The sequence below is a fragment of the Pipistrellus hanaki genome (assembly GCF_964339955.1).
Source record: "Pipistrellus hanaki genome assembly, chromosome: 14".
NCBI classification, from domain to species: domain Eukaryota; kingdom Metazoa; phylum Chordata; class Mammalia; order Chiroptera; family Vespertilionidae; genus Pipistrellus; species Pipistrellus hanaki.
In genome coordinates this window covers 4,592,679-4,606,147 of record NC_140516.1, presented here as the reverse complement: position 1 = coordinate 4,606,147, position 13,469 = coordinate 4,592,679, and the positions used below count along the sequence as shown (strand labels likewise).

The 13,469-nt window shown below is 41.2% G+C and overlaps 2 protein-coding genes across 6 annotated transcripts in view; one reads left to right on the top strand and one right to left on the bottom strand.

The window, feature by feature from the left end:
- Positions 1–11,132, bottom strand: part of LOC311632841 (mitochondrial import inner membrane translocase subunit Tim23) — a 31,934-nt gene extending 20,802 nt beyond the window's left edge. Inside the window, exons 1-2 of the mRNA XM_084904754.1 lie at positions 10,993–11,132; positions 8,391–8,449 (exon numbers count right to left, since the gene is read on the bottom strand). Of these exons, the coding sequence (XP_084760880.1) occupies positions 8,391–8,449; positions 10,993–11,098 (165 nt within the window). The 5' untranslated portion in view covers positions 11,099–11,132. The remainder of the gene's footprint in view (positions 1–8,390; positions 8,450–10,992) is intronic.
- Positions 11,133–11,377: 245 nt separating this feature from the next.
- The window catches only part of PARG (poly(ADP-ribose) glycohydrolase), a gene marked incomplete at its 5' end in the record, with an annotated part of 147,263 nt that continues 145,171 nt past the window's right edge, over positions 11,378–13,469 (top strand). For 2 of the 5 annotated variants that reach the window (XM_084904726.1, XM_084904725.1), the window contains one exon: positions 11,378–11,506. In XM_084904726.1, coding sequence (XP_084760852.1) covers positions 11,461–11,506 — 46 coding nt within the window. The other 3 variants (XM_084904724.1, XM_084904723.1, XM_084904727.1) reach the window with 2 other exon arrangements.

The following is a 13,469-nucleotide window of genomic DNA, read 5'->3' as shown; positions in this document are numbered from 1 at the left end:
TAAGATCAACAAAACCAAGAGCTGGTTCTTTGAAAGAATAAACAAGATAGATGGACCTCTAGCCAGACTAACCAAGAAACAAAGAGAGAGGACTCAAATAAACAAAATCAGAAACGAAAGAGGTGAAATAACAACAGACCCCGCCGAAATACAAAGGATTGTTACAAAATACTACGAACAACTCTATTCCAACAAACTGAACAACCTGGAGGAAATGGACATATTCCTAGAAAAATACAACCTTCCAAAACTCAATCAGGAAGAATCTAAAAATCTCAATAGAGCAGTGACTTGGGAAGAAATTGAAACAGTCATCAAAAAGCTTCCAGCAAACAAAAGCCCAGGGCCAGATGGCTTCACAGGAGAGTTTTATCAAACATTCAAGGAAGAACTAAAACCTATCCTCCTCAGACTATTCCAAAATATTCAAGAGGAAGGAACACTTCCAAACTCCTTCTATGAAGCCAGCATCACCCTAATACCAAAACCAGATAAAGACAACTCAATGAAAGAGAATTACAGGCCAATATCCCTAATGAACATAGATGCCAAAATCCTCAACAAAATTCTAGCAAATCGGCTCCAGCAGAGCATCACAAAGATCATACACCATGACCAAGTAGGATTTATTCCAGGAATGCAAGGTTGGTACAACATCCGCAAATCAATAAACGTGATTCATCACATAAACAAGTTGAAAGATAAAAATCATATAGTCATATCAATTGATGCAGAAAAAGCATTTGATAAAATCCAACACCCTTTCCTGATAAAAACTCTCAACAAGGTGGGAGTACAAGGATCATACCTCAACATAATAAAAGCTATATATGATAAACCCACAGCCAACATCATACTCAATGGCCAAAAACTAAAACCATTCCCTCTAAGATCAGGAACAAGACAGGGATGCCCACTATCGCCACTCCTCTTTGACATAGTACTGGAAGTACTAGCCATTGCAATTAGACAAGAGGAGGAAATAAAAGGCATCCAAATTGGAAAAGAAGAAGTAAAGTTATCCTTATTTGCAGACGACATGATATTGTATATAAAAAACCCAAAAGACTCCATTAAAAAACTAATTGGCTTAATAAATGAATTTGGCAATGTAGCAGGATACAAAATTAACGCCAAGAAATCTATGGCATTTCTATACACCAACAGCGAATTTATAGAAACAGAGACTAAAAAAGCAATTCCATTTACCATCGCACCAAAAAAATTAAGATACCTAGGAATAAACTTAACTAAGGAAGTAAAGGACCTATATGTGGAAAACTACACGACACTGAAAAAAGAGATAGAGGAAGATGTAAACAGATGGAAGAACATACCATGTTCATGGATTGGTAGAATCAACATCATCAAAATGTCCATACTTCCTAAAGCAATCTATAGGTTCAATGCACTCCCCATTAAAATACCAACGGCTTATTTCACTGACCTAGAAAGAACTCTCCAAAAGTTCATTTGGAACAATAAAAGACCCCGAATAGCCACAGCAATCCTGAGAAAGAAGAGTAAAGTAGGAGGGATCTCAATACCAGACTTCAAACTGTATTACAAAGCCACTGTTCTCAAAACAGCCTGGTACTGGCACAAAAACAGACATATAGATCAATGGAATCGAATCAAGAACCCAGATATCAACCCAAATCACTATGCTCAATTAATATTTGACAAAGGAGGCACAAATATACAATGGAGTCAAGACAGTCTCTTCAATAAATGGTGTTGGGAAAATTGGACAGATACCTGCAAAAGAATGAAACTAGATCACCAACTTACACCATACACAAAAATAAACTCAAAATGGATACAGGACTTAAACATCAGACGGGAAACCATAAAAATACTAGAAGCATCCACAGGCAACAAAATCTCAGACGTATGCCTAAAGAATTTCTTCACTGATACTGCCCCTAGGGCAATGGAAGCTAAAGAGAAAATAAACAAATGGGACTACATCAAAATAAAAAGCTTTTTTACAGCAAAAGAAACCATCAACAAAACAACAAGAAAGCCCACTGTGTGGGAGAACATATTTGCAAATGTTACCACTGATAAAGGTTTAATCTCCAACATCTACAAACAGCTTATACAACTAAATAAAAGGAAGATGAATGATCCAATTAAAAAATGGGCAATGGACCTAAATAGAATATTTTCAAAAGAAGACAGAAGGAAGGCCAAAAGGCACATGAAAACATGCTCAAAGTCACTAATTATCCGAGAGATGCAAATCAAAACAACAATGCGGTACCATCTCACACCTGTCAGAATGGCCAACATCAACAAATCAACAAACGACAAGTGTTGGCGAGGTTGTGGAGAAAAAGGAACCCTCGTGCACTGCTGGTGGGAATGTAGACTGGTGCAACCACTGTGGAGAACAGTATGGAGTTTCCTCAAAAAACTGAAAATGGAACTCCCATTTGACCCAGTAATTCCACTCCTAGGAATATATCCCAAGAAACTAGAAACACCAATCAGAAAGGATATATGCACCCCTATGTTCATAGCAGCACAGTCTACAATAGCCAGAATTTGGAAACAGCCTAGTGCCCGTCAGCAGATGATTGGATCAAAAAACTTTGGTACATCTACACAATGGAATACTATGCTGCCATAAAAAAGAAGGAATTCTCATCATTTGCAGCAACCTGGATAGAACTAGAGAACATCATGCTGAGTGAAATAAGCCTGTCAATGAAAGAGAAATACCACATGGCCTCACTCATTTATGGATATTAAAAAACATTATAAACTGACAAACCAAAAGATAGATATAGAGACAGTAAAGCAACAAGTAGACTGTAAAATTACAGCGGGGAGAGTAGGGAGATCTGGGGGAGATAAGAGATCAACCAAAGGACTTGTATACATGCATATAAGTACAACCAATGGACACAAAACTCTGGGGAGGGAGGGTATGTATGGGGGGGGGGGGCAATGTTAAAATATGTACACAGATAATAATTTAATAATAAAAAAAAAAAGAAAAAAAAAAAAAGATACAAGTAGACAACATATAAAATGAAATGTGGTTAACATGAAAATATGTTCAATTTCACTAGTAATCAGAAGCATGTAGATTAAAACAATAAGAATGAAGAGAGATGAAAGCTTATATTCACAAAACGACTTGATGAAACTGTTCATGGCAGCCTTATTCATAATACCCCAAAATTGAAAAGAAACTAATTATCTGTCACCAGAAAAACGAATAAAAAAAATTTAAAAAATTCATACAATGGAATTCTACTCAGCAATAAGATGAAACAGAATAGGGATAAATGCAACAACCTGGATGAATCTTAAAACATTATGAGTGGCCCAGTCGGTATTTCTTAGTGGTTGAGCATTGACCTATGAACCAGGAGGTCACCGGTACAATTCCCACTCAGGGTATATGCCTGGGTGTGGGCTCAATCCCAGTAGGGGGCATACAGGAAGCAGCTGATCTTTGATTCTCTCTCATCATTGACATTTCTCTCTTCCTCTCCCTTTATCTCTCTGAAATAAATTAAAAATATAATTAAGAACATATTATGATGAGTGTAAGAAATTTTCCACAATAGAGTATGAATTGTATCTAGAACAGACAAAACTAGTATCTCATGGAAAAACAAATACAGAATAGTGGTTTCCAGGTGGGTGGGGACCAGGGATTGACTTTGAAGATGAATTAGGGGGGGAAAGAGGGAGGGACTTAGGAAACTGTCTATTGCTGATGATAATGTTTTATTTTTTATGGAGGCTTTGGTTACACAAGTATTATGTATTTGTTAGAACTCAGTGAATATATACTTATGGTTTGGACATTCCACAGTGTATAAATTTTACCTTAAAAGTTTGTAAATGTGCCCTAGACAGTGTTGCTCAGTGGATAGAGCATTGGTCTGAAGAGTCCCAGGTTTGATTCAGTCAAAGGCATATACCTGGATTGTGGGCTCAATCCCCAGTTGGGGGCATGCAGAAGGCAACTGATTAATGGTTCTCTCTTATCATTGATGTTTCTAACTCTCCCTCTCCCTTCCTCTCTGAAATCAATAAAAAAAAAGTATATTAAAAAGTCAAAAAAAAAAAAAAAAAAAAAAAGATTATTCCTAGTTTGTTTATTTATTTTTTTAAATCACAAAGGAAGGCAGCTATGCTCACCACTATACCACCAACGCTTTTTATATAATAATAAAAGCATAATATGCAAATCAACCCAATGGCCCAACAGCAGGATAACCATCCTGACGACCACTCTATGACATGCACTGGGAGCCAGGCCACCGACCAGCAGGCTGCGGCAGGTGGGTAGAACCTCCCTCTGCAGGGCCATGGATAGCGGACCCCTGGCTGGGTGGGCAGGGCCTACCTCTTTGGGGCGGTCAATTGCAGAGCCCCGCAACTGACTGCCTTGCAGAGGGAGACCCAGGCTATCTGGCCCGTGGCACTGCGGTGGGTTGGCAGGGCTTCCTTCTGTGGGGTGATTGTCACGGGACTCCCGGACTGCAAGAGGGCATAGGCTGGGCTGAGAGAGAGCCCCCCACTCCCCAAGTGCACAAATTTGGTGCACCAGGCCTTTAGTAAAGAATAAGGAAACAGGGAGGACAAGCCCTTCCCACCCAGAACAGGTAATCCAATTCCAACCAGCAGCTATCTTGAAACAATGTGTTCATTTACATTTGAATGGTTACACCTTTTGATAGCCTAAGGGCAAGTTTACATGTAAACAAGTTTGCTTCTCAATTCCCAGGGCAGAAAAAAACAAGATTTAAAATTATTAATTTTTAAAATTTATTCTTAGAAGTGTAAAAGTTTATTAATTAAAACAAAAAACAACAAAAAAAGGAGATTGAAAAACCTGAAGAAAAAAAAAAAAGAATAAGAAAACAGAAAAATCAACGAAACCCAAAGTCGATTATTTTAAACACCTTTAGTTAGATGGATTAAGGAAAAAAAAGTGAAGTCTCAAATTATTAAAATTAGAAACAAAGGTGAGGACATCATTATCGATTTTATACAAATTAAAATGGATTATAAATCCTATGAACAATTGTATACCAAGTACTGGAATGAGCTTGATGAAATGTACAAATTCCTACATACACTAAACCCACCAAGAAATAGAAAATCTGGATAGACTTATAACTAGTAAGTGACTGCATCAGTAACAAAATCTCATAAAAAGTAAAGCAAAGCAAAGCCCTCCTCAGATCCGATAGCTTCACCTAGAGTTTGGTGAACTCTACCAAACATTTAAAGAACAATAATCTTTCCCAAATTTTCCCAAAAAACTGAAGTGCAGGAAAATACCTGGAACACTTCATAACTCTTTGTACGAGGCCAGCATTACCTTGAAAACAAAGCCAGACAAAGACACTATAAGAAAACCACAGACCAATATTGCTTTTATGAATAGTGATGCAAAATCCTCAACAAAATACTAGAAAACCAAATTCAGCAGCATATTAAAACAATCATACACCACAACCAAGTGGGATTTATTCCTGGAATGCAGGATGGCACAATCTGTTAAACTAATACATGAATTCAGCAAAGTAACAGGATATAAAGTCTCACAAAAATCAGAAAATTTCTACCTACTAACAATGAGTAATCTGAAAAAGGAATTATGAAAACAATTTTATTATAAAATAAAATACTTATGAAAGACATAAGTAAATGAAAAACATATCCCATGTTTATCGATTGGAAGTCACTACCCAAAGCAATCAACAGATTAACTGTAATGCCTATCAAAATACCAATGATGTTTTTGCAGAATAGGAAAACTCATCCTAAAATTCATATGGAATTTCAGTGACTCCCTAACAGCCAAAACAATATTGAAAAGGAACAATGCTGGTGGACTCAGACTACCAGATACCAAAACTTACAAAAAAGAACCCAGAAATAAACCCTCACATATGTGGTCAAATGTTTTTCAACAAGGGACAAAGCTATTCCATGGGGAAAAAATAAAACTGGATATCCACAAGAAAAAATGAAGCTGGACTTTTATGTAACAAGGTATACAAAAATTAACTCAAAATAGATCAAAGACCTAAATGTAAGACCTAAAACTATAAAACTCTTAGAAAAGAGTAGAAAAGCTCCATGACATTAAATTTGACAATTGTATCTTTTTTTTTTTTTCAATTGTATTTTGGTACCAAAGGCACAGGAGACAAAAGGAAAAATAGAAAAATTGGCTTGCATGCAAATTTAAAAATTTTGTGCACCAAAGAGTATTACCAGAGTGAAACGGCAACACACAAAATGGATATATATATATATATATATATATATATATATATATATATATGGTATATTTTTATTGATCTGCTGCCTTATTCACGCCCCCCCACTGGGGAATCAAGCTGCAACTTGGGCATGTGCCCTTGATTAGAATTGAACCCAGATCCTTCAGTCCGAAGGCCAATGCTCTATCAATGGAGCCAAACCGGCAAGGGCGAAACAAAATATTTTTAAATCATGCATTTGATAATGGGACATGATATTCAGCATATATAGAAAACTCAGCTGAAGCCGGTTTGGCTCAGTGGAAGAGCGTCGGCCTGGGGACTGAAGGGTCCCAGGTTCGATTCCGGTCAAGGGCATGTACATTGGTTGCGGGCACATCCCCAGTGGGGGGTGTGTAGGAGGCAGCTGGTCAATGTTTCTCTCTCATCGACATTTCTAACTCTCTATCCCTCTCAATTCCTCTCTGTGTAAAATCAATAAAATATATTTAAAAAAAAAAAAAAACTCAACAAAAAAGACTCAATTTAAATGTGGACAAAGGACTTGAATAGATGTTTCTCCACAGGAGATATAAATGCAAATCAAACTATAATGAGTCACTACCTTATACTCATCAAGATAGCTATGATTTAAAAAAACAAACCCAGAAAATAACAAGTGTTGGCTAGGACAGTGGTCAGCAAGCTGCAGCTTGCGAGCCACATGCAGCTCTTTGGCCCCTTGAGTGTGGCTCTTCCACAAAATATCTGTGCAATTGAAACTTCATGGCCCATGCGCACAAGTCAGTTTTCGGCTCTCAAAAGAAATTTCAATCATTGTACTGTTGATATTTGGCTCTGTTGACTAATGAGTTTGCCGACCACTGAGCTAGGATATAGAGAAATTGGAGCCCTTGAACACTGTTGGTGGGAAATTTTTACTGTGGAACACAATATGGCAATTTTTCAAAAAATAACAGATTACCACATGATGCTGCAATTCCACTTATGACTATATAATAAAAAAAAATAAAAGAAGGGTCTGAAAGAGGTATTTATATTTGTACACCATGTTTAAAGCAGCACTATTCACAATAGCTAAAACATGGAAGCAATACAAGTGTCATGGACAGATGAATGGGATAAGCAAAATGTAATACTATTCAATGGAATGAGATGCTAAATAAAATAAGCCAGTCACAAAAACACAGATACTATATGATTCCATTTATTTGAGGTATTTGGAGTCAGAATCAGAGACAGAAGGGTGATTGTCAGGGTTGGGGGAGGCTGGAAGGAGGAGTTATTTTGTAATGGGTACACTAGTCCTCCCGTATCCATGGGCAATGTTCCAAGAACCCCTGGTGGATGCCTGAAACTGTGAATTATACTGAACTCTATACATGCTATGCTTTTTTCCCCCCCTGTACTTAAGACAGTTTAATTTATAAATTAGGCACAGGAAGGGATTAACAGCCATAACTACTAATACACCTGAACAATTTTAACAATATACTGAATTAAGTTATGGGAATGTGGTGGTCTCTCTCTGATAACAGAAAAGGCTACTCAGTGACTAAGAGGAGGTAGCATAGATAGTGTCCGTCTGCTGAACAAAGGGATGATTTATGTCCTGTACTGTACGAAGCAGGAGATTTCATCACACTATTCAGCATGGCGTGTGATTTAAAATCTATGAATTGTTTATTTCTGGAATTTTAAAATTTAATACTTTAAGAGCAAAGTTAATCATGGGTAACTGAAACCACAGAAAGTGAAACTGCGGGAAAGAGGGGACTACTGTATAGAGTTTCATTTTTTACAAAATGAAAGTTATGGAGATGGTAGGTGGTGATGGCTGTACAAATGTATTTAGTAACAGTGAACATAACACTTAGAAACAGTTATATAGCAAATTTTGTTAGTGTTATTTTACCACAATTTAAAAAACATGGGGGGAAAATAAACAAACCCCAAAACCTTTTAAAGGAATTTAATCAACTAATGTCAGGGAGAAGTTGCAAGCCAAATTCCTAGGGTTTATGAGAAAAAAAGGTGCCTCCAAAAGTACATCGTACAGATCAGGTCACGTTTAAAATGGTAAGCACCTAACTAGTAAAACCATAAAAGGACTAGTCTGAATCTTACCTGCACGAGATACCGTGGATCCACACTTAAATAGGGAGAGAGAGGACTCATACCAGTCACTAGAAGAAAACAAAACATCATATTGCAACAAAAAGTTTAAAGTTATTTTATTTAGCACTAATCCTGCTCTTGTTTCATGTTCTGTAATTTTGACGTACAGACTCACTGAATGTGATAATTTTTCTCACTTTCCTATGCATATCCTTCTTGTCTGGCAGTTTTGGGACTACCTCCTCCTACTGTCTTTAATCCCAAACCAGGTATTACAGTGACGGCTCAGGCACCCACACATGAATATTGGCAATAATACGTATTGAATAATCAAAGTACATTTAAGGAAGCACAGCTCAGGTCAATTATAAAACTAATTTCTTTCTACTTTGCTATAAGAGTGCTTGCCAACTGTACAAACTGCAAAATAAAACTGACAAGAAACCAAATAATTCCACGGGAGAAACAGTGTTTGGGCTACATGCTGTGAACAATATTTATGGCAGTTCCCTGTTAACACTTGCTGATAGAGTTGGTTTACTGTGGCAGGGTAGATAATTTTCTGGCCGTTACCACAGGGATGGGGGTTAGGACGAAAGGAAATGGAAACTCAAGAGGGCCAGACTTGAATCCCAGTAACTTAAGTTAGAAAAATCTATCAAGGAAAATAAACTATCCCACATTTTAAATTTAATCTTTGGATCCTTCTGTATCTTAGTTGATTGTTCTCAAATCTATGCATTTACTATGACTGTGGTCTTTTCATCAACTGAAAGGCCTAGCAGTTCCTAATTCAACTGCGATCTTGTATTGTGTTAGTTATCATTTATTGACACCATACTGGTCAACCATTAAATCTCACAGATGGAAGAAATCCCTTCAATTCACTTTTTTTTTTTAAAAAAATCCTCACTCGAGGATATTTTCCCATTGATTTTTAGAGGAGAGCATGAAAGAGAGAGAAATATTGATGTGAGAGAAACACATGGATTTGGTTGCCTCCTGCACGCGCCCTGAGGGCTCAGGCTGGGAGGAGCCTGCAACCCAACCCAGATAGTGCTCTTGACCAGAATCGAACCCAGAACCTAACCCAGAACCTTTGATTTGCAGGCTGATGCTCTCTCCATTGAGCCAAACCCTATCCACTGGGCAACCAGGCTAAGGCCCTTAAATTCACTCTTTTCATAGCAACAAGTGATTTCTTAAGAAAAGAAAATCATCTGAATAGCTGTCATTTACACTTACAAATTCATACTCCTTACCATGGCTCACAAAACACTACATTACCATCTGTCATTCCTTGCCCCTCTGAGCTCAGTATCTCCTATCACTCCAACTCTCTTGCAATTTTGCACACATCTAACAGTTGTTCCTCCAACATGCCTAGTTTGTGTGTTTTTTTTTCCCCTCAGGACACATGTACTAGATATTTTCAGTGGTGTATTTGCCTCCTCCCAGGTCATAGCCCAAATATCAACACCCCCGAGTTGCTTCCCCTGACCCATTCTAAAAAGGTTTCCAGCTTCCAGCACCGTCTCATGATCTTGCTTTGCTGCCCCTACACACACTTAACACTAACTGGCGTTTTTATTTACTTTGCTCACTTCAATAGGATGTCAACTCCTTAAAAAATAAAAATTAACTGCTTAAGTTAATTAAAGTCACTGGCTCATTTCTAGGTGCTCAATGAATGGTGTTCACCCTTCAATCTCTCACCTAGCCTTCAATCTAGGTAAAGTGAATATAACAATGCTTTGCCACATTAAGGCGCACTGCCTCCGTGCTTCAAAACTCTGACTCCCTAAGATTTATATATAAACCGTGTTCTTGATGCAGGTGGCACTAAGAACTTGAAAAGGTTTTCGTTTGTTTGTTTGTTCTTGAGCATAAAGGATCTAGAGAAATAATACAAGAATTATAAAAAAAAAAAAAGTTTTATAAAGGCATTATCCTCTACCAAGTTCCTACTACCTTTAAGTCCAAGTTCTAGTCATCCCACAACGTCCGAAAGATGTGGAATACATGTTCATAGGAACGAGGAGAGAGCAAAGGCGGGGTACCCATGCTTCTGCGCCCTCTCCCGTGTAAACTGCCTTTCCGGAAACCCCCTCTGCATGGGAGTGACTGAGGGCGCAGCTCGCTCCCAGCTCCTCCGGGTGTCTCCTCCCATCCCTCTGCCCCTGCCTGTGTTACTGAGCGTCCTGACCTGCCGGCTGCTTTGTGGTTCAGAACTCGCGGGTGGGGCTAACATGTTTTCTACGGGATCCTATTTGGAACACATTTACGTGCCGAGCTGGGCTCTCCTCTTAACGTAGGGCCCGGACATAGCCCGCCACACAAGGAGACACACGTGTGGGAGGAGAGAGAAGGCACAAGGCTCGGACGTAAAAGGAAGAAAACATGAACGTCTCTGAGCCCAGGTCAACCCCAGAGAGCTTGTGGGGGACCCAGGGGTCCCAAAATTTGCTTAGTCTTGACAGGGCGGCAGCGAGACACGCCGCTGACATTGAAGACCGTGAACACCGACAAGGGAGAGAGGAAGGGCACGCCGCACGCCTGGCCGAGTCGCAAGAATCCGCCAGAAACGATCGCGAGCGGCGCGCGTACTTACGCGGGACTCCGGCCAAATCCGCGTGCGAGTAGCCAGCGCCGCCGGCCCCGAAGAAGCCGGCCAGCCCGCCGGTGGTCTTGTTGCCGCTACCCCCGCCGCCCTCCATGGTCTCGCAGCAAACCGGCCGGCACCCTCACCACCGCCTCAGGCCGCGGCCCTGCGCTCGGCCGTCGCTCCTCAGGAACAGCGGGCGGGCGCACGTTACCGCCGACTCCTTCACACGCTGACCTTCCGGGCGCCGGTGTCCGCAGAGCCGCACACTTCCGCTTTGCGACGTTGTACGACCCGGAAGCCGGGCGCGCCGGACGGCAGTTTTCCGGTGGTGGGAAAGTGAACGCCGCCGGAATCAGGGCGGCGCATCCCGAGGCAGGCGGGTTCCCGGAGGAAGAGGGAAGGCAGGCGGCTGGGGAGGGCCTGGCTTGGGAAGCCGGCGGAGCGGCAGCTGCAGAAGCGGCAGCGCAGAGAGGGATGGTGCCCGGAGGCGCCGAGAAGGAGGCGCAGTCCGTCCCGCAGGGTTAGTGAATGAGGCTGTCCGCCCGGGCCGGCCGGGGACTGTGCGGTGCGGGTCCCAGCATGAGTTCGGGTCCCGCCTGTGAACCCCGCATCAAGCGACCCCGCTGGGGCGCCTCTGAACCTTCGCCAGCCGCCTCCGACGCCCGGAGCTCCCCCGGCGGGCAGAGGCGCGTCCTCGATCCCAAGGACGCTCCGGTGCAGTTCAGGGTCCCACCCTCCTCGCCAGGCTGCGCCCCGGGGTGGGCGGGGCCGCACCGAGGCTGCACCACCTCGCTTGGTACGTGGGGAAATAAAGACCTTTGCCCTTCCCTCCGGCCCAAACCTCCTCTTGGTCTGTGTGAGGACCCAGGGACTCCAGTCACCCTTTCTGGTCTGGTGTGCACCACTCAGGTCCCCTTACTGAGCCATGAAGGACACTAGTGGGGAAGTGGGGCCACATTTTTCCTGTGTGGCGTGAGAAACGCTGATGATCAGTCACAGGGCGGGAAATGACAGGATACTCCACCTGTTTGCTTTACTCGGGTTTGACTTGAGAAATTGTCTTAGTCGTTAAGGAGGTCTAATTGTGTATGTGAGACTTCAAAACTACAGCACAACTTCCCTAAATTCAGATTCTGCCTCAATGGGTTCAGAGCTGTTAGTTTTAGCCTTGCTGTACTTCACTCTGGCGTGCTGGGTTGAATTAGAGTCATTTAGCCTCTGTCTTCAGGCCCTAAAATTTGTCCTGAGGGAGTTACAGAAGTCAACATAATTAAGGGTAATGGGTGTTTTGATAGATGGTGGGAATCCCTAATCCAGTCTGGGATCAAAGACAATCGCACAGAAGATAAGATACTTAATCTGAAGACTGAAGAAAGAGGAAGGAAGCATTCCTAGCATGCTGCTGATGTCTACTGCCAAGGGAGAGTGAGTAGTGAGATATGAGACTGAGAGCTAGGCAAAGACTTGCAGGGTTTTGCACTTTAAGTACAGGGCAGAGAGAGGCTGGTAAAAGGATTTTTGGTAAGGGAGTAGCTTGATCATGTATAATCTTTTTGGGGCTTGGGATAAAGTTCCTTGTCCTTGGTGTGTGGAAAATGTATGGATTGAAAGATCAGAAATAAAATAAAAGAAAAAAGAAAAAAAAGAAAGCAGAAATGCAGGCCAAGAGTCATTAAAAGTTAATCTGGGTGGGAGGTAAGATGGTTTTATACTTAGCTGTGGGCAATAGGGAGGGAGAAGTGGTTCCATTTAGGAGAGAATGCTGTGTGGGTTTGCACTGATAAGAACTATATCTGCTGTAAATGAAGGTTTGGAAGTTTTTGGCATAAACATGATAATTGATGCTGTGGAAGTTCGATCACAAAGAGCTTGCAGAGAAAATAAAGGAGACCTAGGACAGAAACTTTAGGAAACTACCATTTAGAGTAGACTGAAGAGAAGCGGCAGAGAAGTTAGGGGGGAAGCCTGGCTTTTGTGTCATGTAGGGAAGATAGCATTTCAAAAAGGAGGTCAGGCAGTCCTCTGGTGAGCGGTGTACACTTCTCTCAGGATTCAGAGGCAGTGGGGAGCAGACCTAACTGAGTTCTGAAGGATAAGCAGAATTTGCTGCATAAATCAAAGAGAGAACAGATTATATAGGCCGAGAGAGCAGCATGTGCGGAAGGTGATAAGACTGGAGCCCAGAATAACATTGGTGTCAGGCTACCTGGGAAAGAGGGGCAAAGCTTATCATGGAAAAACAAGTGCCATTTCAACGCATTTGGACTTTGTTCTCTGGTTAATGGGGAGCCACTATGAAGCTCTTAAGAAGGGTGTTATCATTGATTAATATTCTAGAGAAGATTGCTTAGGCTGTGGCCTTTGAAATTTTCTAACTGTAAACTACAGTTTCAGTTTCATCTAGCTCACAGAGTAAGAAATGCATGTAACCTGGTAAATATGCTATATTTATAACAAGTTTTTCATGAAATAACTAGAGGCCT